Source organism: Pan paniscus, chromosome 9 (genome assembly GCF_029289425.2).
Source record: "Pan paniscus chromosome 9, NHGRI_mPanPan1-v2.0_pri, whole genome shotgun sequence".
Taxonomy (NCBI): Eukaryota; Metazoa; Chordata; class Mammalia; order Primates; family Hominidae; genus Pan; species Pan paniscus.
The window spans coordinates 20611777-20628179 of NC_073258.2; the positions used below are offsets into that span (position 1 = coordinate 20611777).

The 16403-nt window shown below is 39.6% G+C and overlaps 1 protein-coding gene across 10 annotated transcripts in view; it reads right to left on the reverse strand.

Annotated features, from left to right (window-relative positions):
- Positions 1–16403, reverse strand: part of HPS5 (HPS5 biogenesis of lysosomal organelles complex 2 subunit 2) — a 47082-nt gene that overhangs the window by 22009 nt on the left and 8670 nt on the right. For 6 of the 10 annotated variants that reach the window (XM_055094220.2, XM_055094219.2, XM_063608121.1 and 3 more), the window contains 9 exons: positions 14441–14551; positions 13912–13976; positions 13266–13458; positions 11471–11604; positions 8682–8894; positions 7963–8034; positions 3360–3448; positions 1329–1507; positions 91–249 (listed from right to left, as the gene is read on the reverse strand). In XM_055094220.2, the coding sequence (XP_054950195.1) occupies positions 91–249; positions 1329–1507; positions 3360–3448; positions 7963–8034; positions 8682–8894; positions 11471–11604; positions 13266–13458; positions 13912–13976; positions 14441–14551 (1215 nt within the window). The remainder of the gene's footprint in view (positions 1–90; positions 250–1328; positions 1508–3359; positions 3449–7962; positions 8035–8681; positions 8895–11470; positions 11605–13265; positions 13459–13911; positions 13977–14440; positions 14552–16403) is intronic. The other 4 variants (XM_063608119.1, XM_055094221.2, XM_063608122.1 and 1 more) reach the window with 1 other exon arrangement.

The window sequence follows — 16403 nt, forward strand, 5'->3', positions numbered from 1 at the left end:
AACAAATTTGGGGATCCTAGAGGTAAATAAGAACAACCGAAGATGGAAAAATCTTACCCTACAAAATCCTTTAAAGGTGAGAATACTTACATGTGATGAAATGGAGCTTCTTCTACTGCTACAAGCTGAATCCAAAGGTTCAAATTTTAAGATCAATTCTTCCAGTTGCGAAATTAGATCATTGTAGGTGCCATGGTCCAGCTGAGATTTCAAATGCTCCAATTTATCTGCAGTCAAAGTTTTTCTTGCCTAATAAAACAACATCGCAATGGAATAGCTATTTGTAGGTAAATCTATATTCAAATGGCCAATATATTGAAAGAGGTCTAGGCCGGGCACGGTGGCTCACGCCTGTAATCCCAGCACTCTGGGAGGCCGAGGCGGGCAGATCCCCTGAGGTCAGGAGTTCGAGACAAGCCTGGCCAACATGGTGAAACCCCGTCTCTACTAAAAATACAAAAATTAGCTGGGCGTGGGGGCAGGCATCTGTAATCCCAGCTACTCGGGAGGCTGAGGCAGGAGAATCATTTGAACCTGGGAGGCGGAGGTTGCAGTGAGCTGAGATCGCGCCCTTGCACTCCACTCCAGCCTGGGGGACAAGAGTGAGACTTCATCTCAACAAAAAAAAAAAAAAAAGAAAGAAATAAGTCTAATATAGGACATAAAACTTCAATGGTGCTTTAAAAAGGCTTAGCAAGCTGGAGAAAGATTTAATGAGAATTTTCTTAGGAATTAAGAATTTAAGGCCACGTGTGGTGGCTGATACCTGTAATCCCACACTTTGGGAGGCCAAAGTGGGCGGATCACTTGAGGTCAGGAGTTCGAGATCAGCCTGGCCAACATGGTGAAACCCCGTCTCTACTAAAAATACAAAAAAAATCAGCTAGGTGTGGTGGCGAGCGCCTGTAGTCGCAGCTACTCAGGAGGCTGAGACACGTGAATCGCTTGAACCCAGGAGGCAGAGGTTGCAGTGGGCCGAGATTGTGCCATTGCACTCCAGCCTGGGTGACAGAGCGAGACTGTCTCAAAATAATAATAATAATAATAATTTAATTAAAATTTACCATATACGCAATTATCCCCCTTAAAAACAAGTTCTGAAACAAATTCGTATGTAAATTTGATGTTTTAAATGAAAATTGTACCCTCTTTCTTACCCTCTATCCACCCCTAGATATATCTATCATGCTTTCTCTGGGCATGTATTGCTGTATCTGTAGGTCACACAGACAGGGTTAATAAAATCAAGCAACTTTGTAACACAATCTTGCAAGCTAGGAGAGTTTCACCAATCCATGGTAAAGATGTCTAGGTAAGCTCTGACTCACTCTGCTGGCAATGACAGAATTTTGGAAAAGACAGCATGTACGAGCAGCCAAGTTCCATAGGCCTCTTCTTAGCAGGCGTTCCACACAGCGCTCCACAGATATCAGGGAGAGATGTGAGACTTTCCCATTTAGGTGCAAACAGAACAATTCATTCCTACAGACAGCCACATCCTGAATATCTACGAAAACCACAGGTGTGAACATACAAAATGTTAACCAAATACCCCTTACAATTTTAAAAGGGATGCAATTATTCTAATAAATTCATTTCTTACGTAGGGTTTGGCTTGACTGAATTTCATCTCTATTTTTGTACTTGCAGTTCAATGAAGAAATCATATTTTAGAAACTATTCTAAAAAGATCAAGAATAAAAGATGTGAAGAAAGAACTATATCTCTCTGACCTAAAGTCCTATGTTTAAAAATGCTGTTTTCTGTGAAAAGAAATTGGGACATTAAAAGAGGATAATCTACATTAGAGGCCAGACTATAAGGTTCGAGTGTTACAACTTGGTCCTCAATGAATGGATTTTAACATAGTATGTAAATCAATATACAGTTCATGAGAAAATATCTGCCTTCAAGAAAATATCTGTCTTGGCAGAGTATCCTGAAAGGACTTAAAAGACTACTTTTCAAGGGACATACTTAAGAAATTTAAGCCACAAGAAAGTCACTGTTGATAAGACCAGTAAGTAATGATTTCTTTCTCTCCCTCCTTTTTTGGTTTTTACAAACATAGAAAAAGAACCAAAAAGTCAACATAACACTCTCTACTGAGCAGCAATGGTAAAAAAGCTAGATTTCCCCCACTTCTGGTTTTAACCCAAAGAATATAGAGATTGATTTTCTGTCTCAGTCACATATGATGGCTGTTGCTCCCACAAGAACAATTTGAACCCCAAACTATAAAGATACAAAATGGGAGTCAAAGTAAGACTTCTGGCAGGGATAAAGACTCAGGGCAATAGAGGGAAAAATAACCTGTTTGTTCCTTTTCAGCAGTTACTAATGAAAACTGCACTTAAAATTACTCATGAAAACTGGAAGACACTATGTTAAGTGAAATAAGCTAGGAACAGAAAGTTAAAGACCACATGTTCTCATTTATATGCAGAAGCTAGAAAAATGTGATCTCACAGAGGTAAAAAAGCAGAACAGAGGTGACTAGATTCTGGGAAGGGTAAGAGGAAGGAGAAGACAGGGAAAAGACTTGTTAAAGGATACAAAATTATAGCTAGATAGGAGGAATAAATTCTACTGTTCCATAGCATTGTAGGATGACTATAGTTAATAATAATGTATGTTTTCAAAGAGCTAGAAGGATAATGAATGTTCCCAACATGAAGAGCTAATAAATGTTTAACATGGTAGATATGCTAACCACCCTGATCTGATCAGGGTACACTATACACTGCATGTATCGAAACATATTATGGGGTACATATTTATGTACCCCATAAATATGTACAATTATTATGTGTCAATTAAAAAATAAATAAAATGACTCATGAAAAAATAAATAGCTGAATGCAAATTCACTAATGCATGTTTGGGAAGTACCTTACAATGGGAAATATCTATGGTCAATCGTTAAAAGAAACGTGACTGGTCACGGTGGCTCACACCTGTAATCATACATGCTTGTAATCCCAGAACTTTGGGAGGCTGAGGCCGGCAGATCACCTGAGGTCAGGAATTTGAGACCAGCCTGGCCAACATGGCGAAACTCCATCTCTACTAAAAATACAAAAATTAGCCAGGTGTGGTGGTGCGTGCCTGTAATCCCAGCTACTCAGGAGGCTGAGGCAGGAGAATCACTTGAACCCAGGAGGCGGAGGTTGCCGTGAGCCAAGATCGCACCAGTGCACTCCAGCCTGGGTGACAGAGCAAGACTTAGTCTCAAAAAAAAAAAAAAAAAAAGTCATCCCATCCTGTTTTTCAACTTCTTAAATTACAAGAGAATGCTCCTACAATAATCAAATTTTCATAAGCATGAGATTAAAAATTACAAAGAAAAATATAATTACCTTTGACTTCACTCCAAAGAAGAACTTGAACATTCTGAGGAATGAAAATATAAATTCCTCTTTCTGTCCAAGTCAGCACACAATGCTCACTGCAAGAGAAGAAGTCAAGAGAATTCAAGTGTGCTAGGATACAAAAGTTTATAATTCCCCGAATTCAGATCCTTGCATTAGCTATTAAAGTAAAATCAGACTGTACAAAGAAAACACAAGAGTGATCCAGCTAATCGAGTCCTAACAACTCCTTTCTGTCTGTAACAACAGCCCACTAATAAATAGCATAAAATGATGCCAAATTGGGAAAATTCAGACACATATACTAGATATTTTCCAGGAAAAGAAAAGGGTCAGCTGGGTGCAGTGGCTCACGCCTGTAGTCCCAGCACTTTGGGAGGCCAAGGTGGGTGGGTCACTTGAGGTCAGGAGTTTGAGACTAGCCAGACCAACATGGTGAAACCCTGTCTCTATTAAAAACAGAAAAATTAGCCGGGCATGGTGGCATGCGCCTGTAATCCCAGCTACTCGGGAGGCTGAGGCAGGAGAATCACTTACCGGGAGGCGGAGGTTGCAGTGAGCCAAGATTGTGCCACTGCACTCCAGCCTGGGTGACAGCCTGGGTGACTCTGTCTCAAAAAAAAAAAAAGAAAGAAAGAAAGAAAAGGCTGGTATCTGGAAAAAGAAAAGCTTAGGGACCTTTACCTGATATTTGTTAAAGCAGCTGAACTTTCCATACTGGACATGATAGGGGCACATTTAAAACAAAGACTAACATCTTACTGCCAATCATTACTCTAGTGAGCCACTTTTAGGAACAGTAATATTTTGATGTTGTTAGTTGTGTGTGGGCAACAAAAAGCTGAGAACTCCTGGTCAACGATGTGCCAGGAGCTTTATTAAAGGCTCTGTCTATATTACCTAACTTTGTAGAAGCCAATCAAGGTAGATATACTATTCTTATTAAAAAGAGAAAAAGCTAAGGCTCAGAGAAATAAAATAATATACCAAAGGCCATTCAGCATGAAATGTAGATGAGTCAGAATTTATACTGGATATGCAGGACAGTCTGGCTCCAAAACCTGGACTTTTTTCCTATATAACACAGAATCTACTTCCTCCTCCACTTATCTTCACTAACCTACCCACTATTATCTGGAATCCTAACTATTCCACTTAACTGAATTCTCAAAAAGTCACAGATTCCCAAACTGCCAAACCCAATAACCCTTCATCACTTCCCATTTTCTCAACCCCAAGCAGAAGCCAACCCTGCTAACTGTTCTCTGCTTCTTGAACCTCACCTCCTGGGGCTCCTGGACACTGCATTTTCTTGGTTCTCTTTCTCTCCAGTCCTCTGGTCTGGAGGACTCATCTTTTTCTACTCATCTTTTTCTATACTTACTCGTATAAATTTATCTCATATATTTCATTTATTCTCTCAAGGCTGCTACTATTTTTTATATACCACTGGTAATCTCCACTTCCTAATGCTGTTCAGGACATTCTCCAACTTACAATGTTCTTAATCTAGCCACCTCTCAAGGATCAGAAGTTCTACTTCCCTCTGAAATCCTCCCTTACAGCCCACAACACTCACCCTATTTCTTGCACTCAACCTATTTCTTATACTCTGCTCATATGGCACTTAATCATCTACTGCACTGTCACAACTCTTACTTCTTATTGTTGTTAAACTTTTTGGAGAAATAAATCACATCTCTCCAATAAATTATACTCTTAAGAACAGGGACTATATTTCTTTTTCCTTTATGTTTCCAAGAGTACTAAAAATGGTTCCATGTGGCTATGAAACTAATTGATTTTTAACAGGAGTTGGGCCCTCATGTAAGTGTTAAACATTTTGTCAATATGAAAGACCAGATCACTATCCCTACAGGAAAGTAATCTTTGTCATAAAATGCAAGAATGGTCAGAATCTGAATCCAAAGTAAAATTGAGAAGGCTGCCTTCAAGAGTCAAAGGAGAAAAAAAGCGGGGGGGGGGGGGGGGGGGGCGGTCAGAGGATCCCTGAGAAAGAGATACAGGATCATAATTTTGATACTGAACCTGACATTCAGCTTGGAAAATTCCTTAGGAATAGCAACCTAGATTAGATGGGGGGCTGAGGACGGGAACTTAGATAAAAGCTGATACTTGTAATTTATACATTCCTTGTCCCCTTATCCCTTCACTGATAATAAATGGGGACATAAGCCTAACAGCATTGTTTTAGAAGTTCCAGAAAGGAAAGTGATATCAATGTGCCTGAAAGGAAACAAAGTACATAAGGATGCCCCCTCTGGGATTTATGGGTTGCAACAGTAAAAGTCCCATAGGGCACATTGTACGAATGAAAAACATAAACAAACAGGAATGAAAAGAAGCCCTCTCTTCATGTTTTCGAAAAAACTCTTTGTTGAATTCACTATCATTTGAGAGTTTTCTATGTGTCTAGCACTGCCCATAGAAAAGGAGTTGACAATCTGATGCTGGGATGCATATTCATAATACAGTAAGACAGTGGCAATGATAAAGGAATGAATATGGTTTGACAACAGTACATGCACAGAAATAGGTTGTCTAACATAAGCCTCTTGGAGGAATCAGCAGAAGTTTCAAAGTGGTGTTAATTGTTGCTTTAGCTGAGGAATAGGCAGAGCCAGATCATCAAAGGCTTTCTGTCTACCATGGTAGGGACTATAACAGGAGCTTTAAATAGCTACAGCCAAAAGAATAACTCTACCAGGAGAGCTAAGTGTATTGTGGCCCAACTACTAGAAAACATATTCTTGGGTACTTTGGGAAGCCGAGGCAGGTGGATTGCCTGAGCTCAGGAGTTCGAGACCAGCCTGGGCAACATGGTGAAACCCCATCCCTACTAAAATACAAAAAATTAGCCAGGCGTGGTGGCGTGCGCCTGTGAGTCCCAGCTACTTGGAAGGCTGAGGCAGGAGAATTGCTAGAACCTGGGAGGCAAAGGCTGCAGTGAGCTAAGATCGCGCCACTGCACTCCAATGTGGATGACAGAGCAAGACTCCGTCTCTAAAAAAAAAAAAAAAAAACTTGGGTAAGGGACTTCCCAATACCCTGCACATCACATCATAGTCAACAAATATTTATTAAGTATCTATCATGTGCCAGGCATTAGGCCAAGCATTGAAAAAATAATAGTCAACAAAACAGAAATAAAGCCTTCATGGAGCTCACTGTTTAGGGTAAGACATGTATAAATATTATATTAATATGTAATTATAAACTGTGACAAGTGCCACAAAGGAAGAATGCTAAAGGAGGAAGAGTTTTTAATATGCTTTATCTAATTATGGGTAAATAAATAAATGTCTTTCTCTAGTAACTTTCATGATGAATTATGGAGTTACTAAAGTGTTATAATGTCTATAATTCACTTTTTTTTTTTTTTGAGACAGAGTCTTGCTCTGTGGCCCAGGCTGGAGTGCAATGGCACGATCTCGGCTCACTGCAACCTCTACCTTCCAGGTTCAAGCGATTCTCCTGCCTCAGCCTCCCTACTAGCTGGGATTACAGGAGCATGCCACTATGCCTGGCTAATTTTTGTATTTTTAGTAGAGACAGGGTTTCTCCATGTTGATAGGCTAGTCTTGAACTCCTGACCTCAGATGATCTGTCCGCCTCGGTCTCCCAAAGTGCTGGGATTACAGGCATGAGCCACACCCGGCCTTATAATTCACTTTTAAATACTTCAGTGTAGGAAGTATGACAAATACATGAACTGGTTTTTATCCTTACCCTTAGAGGCAATTAATTAACACTTCAATTATTTTTAAAAATCACAAAGAGTGGTTAGTTAGCCTTTGAAAGAACTGAATCAGGTGTTCACACTCCAGTGTACCATATAACAACTTCATACAACATTTGCTGAATTTGCATCAGAGATCTTGTTAACTAGCCTAAGGGATATCAGAAGTAATTTTTTATTGATGAAATAGAGTTCAAGATATTGGCTGGAAATCATACACTGGTACTCTTGCTCTTGCAGAACAAGGTGTAAGAATTGGCAGGTCCAGCAGTTTAACAACTTTTAGGGCAGCGCTTTGTGCTGGACTTTGCATCTAATCCAACTAGAAGGCTGGCTGAACTCTGACATTAGAATATGGCTGAAACTGCCTCCAGCAGATCCTTCATGCAAGCATTTGTCAGAGTACCTACAGGATAGAGAGCTGAAATTTCACCAAGCTTACAAGAACAAGTTCTACAACTATTTTTGTGCCTGCTTGCTAAAAAAACATACATCTGTGTGGCAGATTTTGATCTGGGACTTGCTTTCATTATAGCATCCCATTAGGTAGGGGAGGTTATGAGGAGGTTGGTAGAGCTATCTTAGCTCCAATTGTTAGAAGTTTCTTGGCAATTATAAACTCTCCAATTGGCTTGGAAAGAGAAGTGTATTTCTAGGATCTTTCCATTCCTTTTAGATACAGAACACTTCATGTAACGTAATTATTTCCTAACTTTCTAAAAGTAATTTAGTGCAAAAATAACCTTAAAAAACTACTTCTGAACAAGAAACAGAGATAAAAATCTAAGTATTCTTTTTTCCCCCCCAGAACAAAGGAAAGGAGAAACTTACCTAAGATGTAAGAGTTTGGGGAAAGACAAAGATTGGGAGGATCCAGCTGTATGATCATACTGAGGTTCTGATCTAGAAAGTAAACACATCTGTTAATGAGTTTATCTGTTAAAAGTATAACATAAAATTACACTTTTCCCAATATAGGGAAATTTTTGCCTCCAAAACAAATTCAAGAGCCTAACTGCATCTGCCCTTATTCGACTGACACTAATCATAGGAGAGGTAATTATCAAAGACTTCTTTGGTTTTTCTGAATCTTTTAATAAAAATAAAAATTCAACTTCACTCTGAAAAGATAGAATAAAATCTTTTTTTTTTTTTTTTTTTTTTTTGAGACGGAGTCTCGCTCTGTCGCCCAGGCTGGAGTGCAGTGGCACAATCTCAGCTCACTGCAAGCTCCACCTCCCTTCACACCATTCTCCTGCCTCAGCCTCCCGAGTAGCTGGGACTACAGGCATGCGCCACCACACCCAGCTAAATTTTGTTTGTATTTTTGGTAGAGATGGGGTTTCACCGCGTTAGCCAGGATGGTCTCCATCTCCTGACCTCATGATCCGCCTGCCACAGCCTCCCAAAGTGCTAGGATTACAGGCGTGCGCCAACGCGCCCGGCCAGGTATAATAAAATCTTTAACACAGATAGAATATCAGAGATTTTCACCGAACCTCTATATAGAAGCTCTTCAAACAATCCCAACCAGCCATACAAATCGTTACCTTAGAGTAATCACAGGGAGAGGTGGCAACGAGAGGAGTTTCTTGAACTGATGTGTACTTATAACTTCTCCATCAAAGTTCACTTCCCACATCCTAGAGCCTGGGCGAGCACAATATATCAGAGGTTGCTGGCCCCCAGAACATCTTCCAGGAAAGAAACAAGCTCCATATTCTCCATCTCTTTCCTTGTTTCCAATTTTCCAAAACTTTTCTCTAACATCCAGAAAGGAAGAGAAAGCAGATTTACTTACAAAAAAAAGTCAAAAACAACGGCACTACAAATCAGCATGGGCATAATAACTCCACTCACAATGCCTTCTCCTTCATTCATATTGCAATATACTGAAAAAAAACAATAGAATGGAAAGATCAAAATAGGATTCTGGCTCTGATTTGCCATTAGCTATTTCTATGACAGGAAGCAAATCATTTCATATTAGTACTCAGTTTATTATCCACAGAATAAGAGGCTCAGAATTAATGTAAAGGCCCCTTCCAAATCTAAAAGGTGAGTGCTACCAAACTATTTCGTACATCCTTGAATCCTACTAATTGCTTCTAAAGTCACTTTGTAAAATGTTCTTTGGACACTCCATGGAAGCTACTAATCTAGTTCTCCAACCCTGTCTCCAAGTCACTTCCTCACCACAAACACCCAATAAACTTACTTTTTCCTCAAAAACCCAGGTCCTTCTGAAACTCTGCACCTTGGAGCATTCTGTTCCCTTAGGATTACATGAGTTAGATATATAAAAGAGCTTAGTACACTGCCTGGGAACACGGAAGGTGATAATGATGAGGGAGATGTCTCTTCCTAAAAACTCCTGTTACTTACTCTCCATGATTCCATCATTCCTCCTCAGAAACTTTCCTTGATTCCCATATATGGAATTACACGCTTCCTATGCTTTGCTTTCATAGCACTTATGATATATGGCAATTATGTCTATTTAAACAGCAGATCATGACTTTTCAGGGCAAAGGACAATTCTTATTCCTCTTTGGTTGAATTCCCAGTGTGTAGCACAGTGTCAGGCCTACAAAAAGCACTCAATACATTATAGAGTTCCATAAACTCGATCTCTTTTATTGAAGAGTGATCTAATATGCTCTCTAGCATGAATTTACTAGATAACCTCAGATAATTCAATAACTACTTCTGTACTTAATTGCTTTATGAATAAAATATAACATTTGCTTTACTTTAAGAACATAGGTGTAAGAGTGCTTTGAAATGTATACAGAGCAGTACAGGAAGTAGTGGTTTTATTACTTATACTCCTTATTTGGGAAATAAAATATATTTCTTCATTTTATATTTTCTATGGTACCTAATACAGTGCTAAGGAGCTGGAGGAACATAATAAATGTTTGCTGAGTGAAAAATGTAATCAATTCATTATCATTTGTATACTCATTAACCTTACTTTCTATTATTTTTCAAACAATACGTCACAGGCACAAAGTTGAGTATTTTCACATATGCTAACTTAGTTAATCCTTAACACTAAATTTACATGAAACAAAGTCATATCTATCACTTTGGCTAGTCACTAGGAGTCTCAGCTTTAAAAAAAAAAAACAAAGAAACAAAAAAAACCAAAAAACTGTTTGTTGGGAGGGAAAACAGGTTGAAACAAAAAGATTTTTTAACATAAGTATATATTTTATTATATTACACATGTCCCCAAAAGCTGAATTCTAGCTAACAGAAAGCACGTCTAAACATGTTATTTTTACAGGAGGTTCTATGATACTGTCATCCAACTTTAGTTATGAAATAGGTACACAGCGGTTGATTACACAATTCTCCCTTCTTTTGTGTAGGCTCAAAACTCTCCATGATAAATTTTTAAAAGGAGATGGTCCTGAGAAATATGATAGCTGCCAGGCCCAGTGAAAAAAAGAAATGGCCAGTGAAAATTTCCTTGCAGTGAGAATGGCTGAGAACTTTGGCACAGTGATGCATAATATTCATTTCCAGCTGTCTGCTATTCTGCTCTGGTATTTCACAGCTACCTCTAATGCACTCCTTTGCCATTCATTGGACCTCTGGCTCTATCTACCCTTGAGATTTTGATGAAATACTTATCTTCATAAAGCTCTTAATTATTCTTCATCCAATTTTACCCTTTAGTAAAATTCTATTAAAATAAAACAAATCCTGAAAACAACAAAACTCAAAGAAGACTTCCTGCTTCCCCATCTAAAAACAGGCCTTTAGCCTTCTCTCATGGCACTTAGAATATGTCTCACCAGCAACGGGCTCACGGAATACTTGTCTTAGTCACCCGCTGGACTGTCTTAGACTCCTCTACCTCCTCTCTGCTCTCTAACATCAGCTTGCATACAACTGATTCCTTAACATCTGTATAGCCAGGGGCAGTGGTTCATGCCTATAATCCAAGCCCTTTGGGAGGCTGAGGCAGGAAGATTGCTTGAGCCCAGGAGTTCAAGACCAGCCTGGGTAACATGACAAAACCCAGTCTCTAAACAAAATACAAAAAATTAGCAGGGCATGGTGGCATGTGCCTATAGACCTAGCTACTTGAGAGGCTGAGGTAGGAGGATCGCTTGAGCCAGGGAGGTCAAGGCTGCAGTGAGCCATGATCACACCACTGCACTCCAGCCTGAGTGACAGAGTGAGACCCCATCTCAAAAAAAGAAAGAAAAGAAAAAGAAAAAAAAAATCTGTATAACTGATTGATGGGGCTTGGGGTAGATAACTTCTAAGTTCCTCCCAGTTCTAAAATTCTGCATTTCTGATGACTAATGGTTGGTCAATATACCTCTCAGTGTCACACAAGAAGGATCGAGTAAGTGAAGATATAAGTAGCCTTCCATCCAAATAATCTAACTGTACGACACAGGAGTCAACAGTTGTGATTGTCTGAACAGGAAACATCACAAAAGCAGCAGCTGCCTAAAAGGAATGTGAGAAAGAAATAAAGTTTATTTAATCATAACATACACATGCAATCTCTTCCTCTTTACCTTGTAAATGAAAATAACTTGAATAGCAAAATAAAATTTTCAAATAAGCCAAAACTTAATTTGCTTGTAAGGATATCAAAGTTTTAGTCACTTAAAAGTTGTATTAAATAATCTCGTACGTAACTGCAGAAGAGATTTCTCAAGGATCTGTTTGTGATTATCTAATCTTAGAGGTTAGAATGAAAAAGATGAAGCAAGGTTTAGAACATGTTAGTCAGGCATGGTAGCACACATCCATAATCCCAGCTACTCGGGAGGCTGAGGCAGAAGAACTGCTTGAGCCTAGGAGCTTGAGGCTGCAGTGAGCTAAGATCATGCTACTATATGCCAGCCTGGGCAACAGAGGAAGAACCTGTCTCGTGATAAATAAAGTTTTGGAGTATGTGAAAGAATTTTTCACCTGTAGATAGTACTTCTCCCTTTTAGAAAAAGACAAAATAAGTTTACTAGGGTTTCTATATTTTAGGTCCAAAATATGTTAAGAATCAATTGATAACTTTGATAGGTCATGACGGCAAACCAGAAAAATATTCTGATGTGTTCATTAAAATAAAATAATTTAGCCAATAGCCAGGTGCAGTGGCTCATGTTTGTAATCCCAGCACTTTGCGAGGGCAAGGTGATTGGATCACTTGAGCCCAGGAGTCTGAGACCAGCCTGGGCAACATGGCGAAACCCTGTCTCTACAAAAGTTTTTAAAAATTAGCCAGGCGTGGTGATGCATGCCAGTAGTCCCAGCTACTCAGGAGGTTTGAGGTGGGAGGATTGCTTCAGCCCGGGCAATCAAGACTGCAGTGAGCCATGATCTCACCACTGTACTTCTGCCTGAGTGACAGAGCAAGAACCTGTCTCAAAATAAAATAAAATAAATTTAGCCAATAGTAGTTAGAGCCCTTCTTTTCTGCCAGGATCCTAAATAGAAATAAGCCAATGCGAGACAAATCCCTCTACTTCTGATGTAATGGCCGTGGAGGAGCAGGACAATGACAAGCTGGTCTATTCTGTCTTAATGACAGACTGGAGCATTCTGTTAGGGTAACCTGAGTCTCAACCCTTCTACTCAGCAATAACTGCAGCAAGAAGCCTGAGGACCTGCAGAGCAGAGCAAAGGCAGAAGGTGTCTTCAAGATTCCATTCAAAATAAGTTATATCCATCCTGATAAAAAATATTCCTAGACCTATGAGTTTCTTCTACACAAGAAGCAGAGAAGACCAGAAGCCTGGGCAATTGGTGTCATTTCTATGTTTGTCACTTTATTCACACCAATAATAAATAGATATCTTTTCTTTCTTAATAGCCTTATACTAAAGAATGCTTTAAATGAGCCATGCAGGTGAATCAGGAAGGACTGCAATAGATAATGTGCAAAGTACTGAAGTTAGTTCACAAAAGCCATTCTGTAACGGTATTGAGCTAACAGGCCACCACGTGTACTATATAAAAACAGGTCTCCTCAAAATCTCCAGGTTTGGACTCCGGATTAGTCTCCCAAGAAATACAGTAGATAAAATCACATCCTTTAATTGGAAGTTTTATAAGACAACACCTTGTATCTCACTACATACACAAAGAATGGGACTGCTTCTCACCTTTGCTTGTTTAGAAGTATTGAGTTTGATAGCAGAAACCTTCCCAGCATGATCACCTACAAAAACTCTAAGAATAGCTGTATCCCAGCAGAGAGCTGTGACTCTTCGGCCTTTGTGTTCTGAAGACACATACATTTGTTCCGGTTTCCCACGACGCTCTTGATTTAATTCCCAAACAACCACAAGACCTTGACTGCAAGAATTGAGTCACAGAGGCAAACATGGCAACGGTGAACAAGGTACAATTTTGTTGCATCACAGTATCAACTATATCAAATACATATGCAACTCTTGTTCTTCAGAAAAGAGGAAGTATTATAAAAAGTCAAGCTATTAATTTCCTTGTTTTAGTCACCAAACCAGTTTAATAGGAGAAGTTAAATGATCTCAATTATCTCTGTTCCCTTTGTCTTTTAAGGCCTTTGAAATGTTGTAACCTTAAATTAGCATTTTCTACAAATACTAGGATGACCAGCTGTCCATTCTGGTTTGCTGGGTACTGAGAGATTTCCTGAGACACAGGAGTTTCATTGTTAAAACTGGGACAATCCTAGGCAAACCAGGATGGTTGGTCACCCTAACAAACACATGTGTCAATTTAAAATGCATTTGAAAAAGGACAGACAGTTTTGGAACAGATTCTTACCTGGTAGCTACAGCAACATAATCATCATCATGTAAACAACAGGCGACTTGAGAAATTGCACCTTCCTAGAGCACAAAAGAAAAAACATTTTTTAAATCTCAAGTTTTACATTATTATTATTTTATTTTTATTTTTATTTTTTTTGAGACTGAGTCTCGCTCTGTTGCCCAGGCTGGGGAGCAATGGTGCGATCTCGGCTCACTGCAACCTCCACTTCCTGGGTTCAAGCGATTCTCCTGCCTCCGCCTCCCAAGTAGCTGGGATTACAGGCACTCACCACCACGCCCAGCTAATTTTTGTGTTTTTAGTAGAGACGGGGTTTCACCATGTTGGCCAGGCTGGTCTCCAACTCCTGACCTCAGGTAATCCATCCGCCTTGGCCTCCCAAAATGCTGGGATTACAGGCGTGAGACACCGCACCAAGCCAAGTTCTACATTCTTTTATTCCAAATGATTATTTATATTGGAGAAATTTACATTTATGAAAGAGACTCCAAATGGTGTATGACAGAGCTGCCCTTAATCTTACCCTGTGTGAAAGAAAAAGCCTGTGCTTCCAGCCTTCTTTCTGAATGAGATGCAGTCCTCCTCCTGAACTGCCCAAAGCCAACCATTTCCGAGACACAGCTATGCTCGTGCACTAAAAACATGTGAAGAGAAGTGTGAGATAATCACAGCTACTTAACCAAATAGACTATCCACTGAAAATAAATACTGAGGATTTATGCATCAGGCTCCTTCCCTCACTTTACCCTCTGCCCATATGGACACAATATGACACTTATTCTCTAATTCTAGAATAGTAAAAAATACTGAAGAAAGAACATTTTGTTTTTAAACTTCTAAATGAATCTCACAAAGGCTGAATAGGCTCCATTGTATGAGTAATTTTCCCTTGGCAAACGCTGGCTGTTAAGACTTCATATTTTGTGTAATTTGGCTAGGTCATTCCAATGCTGACTACAACAATGGAGGACCAAGGAAGTTACCAGAAGATAAAGCAACCAGGTTAAATATTCGTTCATTTAAATCATTTCTAATCTGTACAAACACCACAAAACATCCACAAGTCTTAGGGTAGGTGAGACTCCAGCAGAGAATGCAGTGGTCATGCCGTGCCCAATACCCCGTGGCAAAAGTTATTAGTTGATTGACTAAGAGACATTCCCAATCTTCTTCAATTTTGTTGCTTTTCACCACAGAAGTTGGAAAACCTAAATATTCACCTTCCCAGTTCCCTAGTTGCCAAGGGTTGTCATGTAACTCAATTCTAGCTAATAAGACCAAGGCTGCTGAGGCCTTGATGAAAGATGAAAGGCAGAGCCTGTAGAAAGCCTTTGCCCTTTGCCCCCACTTTCTTGAGATGTTAATGAGAACAGTAAGACTGGAGACAGGACACATATTGCAAAAGCAGCTAAAAGCTAACATATGTGCAATGGTAGAACAGGAAAAATGGGAGCCAGTTATATCATTGGGCCACTACACTAAACCCAGAACACTAACCTCCTATGAGATTATAAACATCTTTACCACGTAAGCTCCTATTAATATGTTACACCATACTGTAATTTGCAGCTGAAAAAATGTCTAACTGATATCAAGCCTCAAAATTGTTACTCATATTACTGTCTATCACTTCCTATTTTCCCTTTCCTCAGATGCTAGTATTTCCTTTAGGGCAGTAGCAAAAGTATAAAAATGAAATTACTTTGGTACTGGTTATGAAACTTTGTTTTTTACCACATCATTCCTGAGTTTAATCAAAATAACTCAGAGATTGAAGGAAGTACATAGTTCTTTGAATTCCAAGGACAATCAAAACACATACTTATTGAGGGAAAAAAAAAATAGCTCAGGGCAGTCTGAGCTATGTGAAGTATGCAGGCCCAGACAGAAATGAATATGAGATATCAGTCATGCACCCACTCTCTGCACCCATGCCTGGGGGCAATTGTTTAAAGTAATTTTGTCACTGACTAGCTGTCTCACCTGTTACCTTCATGTCACTGAAATCTGTGATACAAAGAACAATGTATAGCCAATCAATAGTTTTTGTTATTTTAATATGAGTTTTTGGTAAACAACTCAGAATCTGCCTCTTCTTTTCCTTTAAAAATCCACTTGGGCTGGACAAGGTGGCTCATGCCTATAATCCCAACATTTTGGGAGGCCAGGATGTCGAGACCAGCCTGGGCAACAGAATAAGACTCCAGCCCTAATTTAAACATTTTTATTTTTAAGAAATCCAGGCCAGGCACAGTGGCTCACGCCTGTAATCCCAACACTTTGGGAGGCCAAGGTGGGCGGATCACGAGGTTAGGAGATCGAGACCATCCTGGCCAATAAAGTGAAACCCCGTCTCTACTAAAAATACAAAAATTGGCTGGGTGTGGCAGTGCGTGCCTGTAATCCCAGCTACTTGGGAGGCTGAGGCAGCAGAATCACTTGAACCCAGGAGGTGGAGGTTGCAGTGAGCCAAGATTGCGCCACTG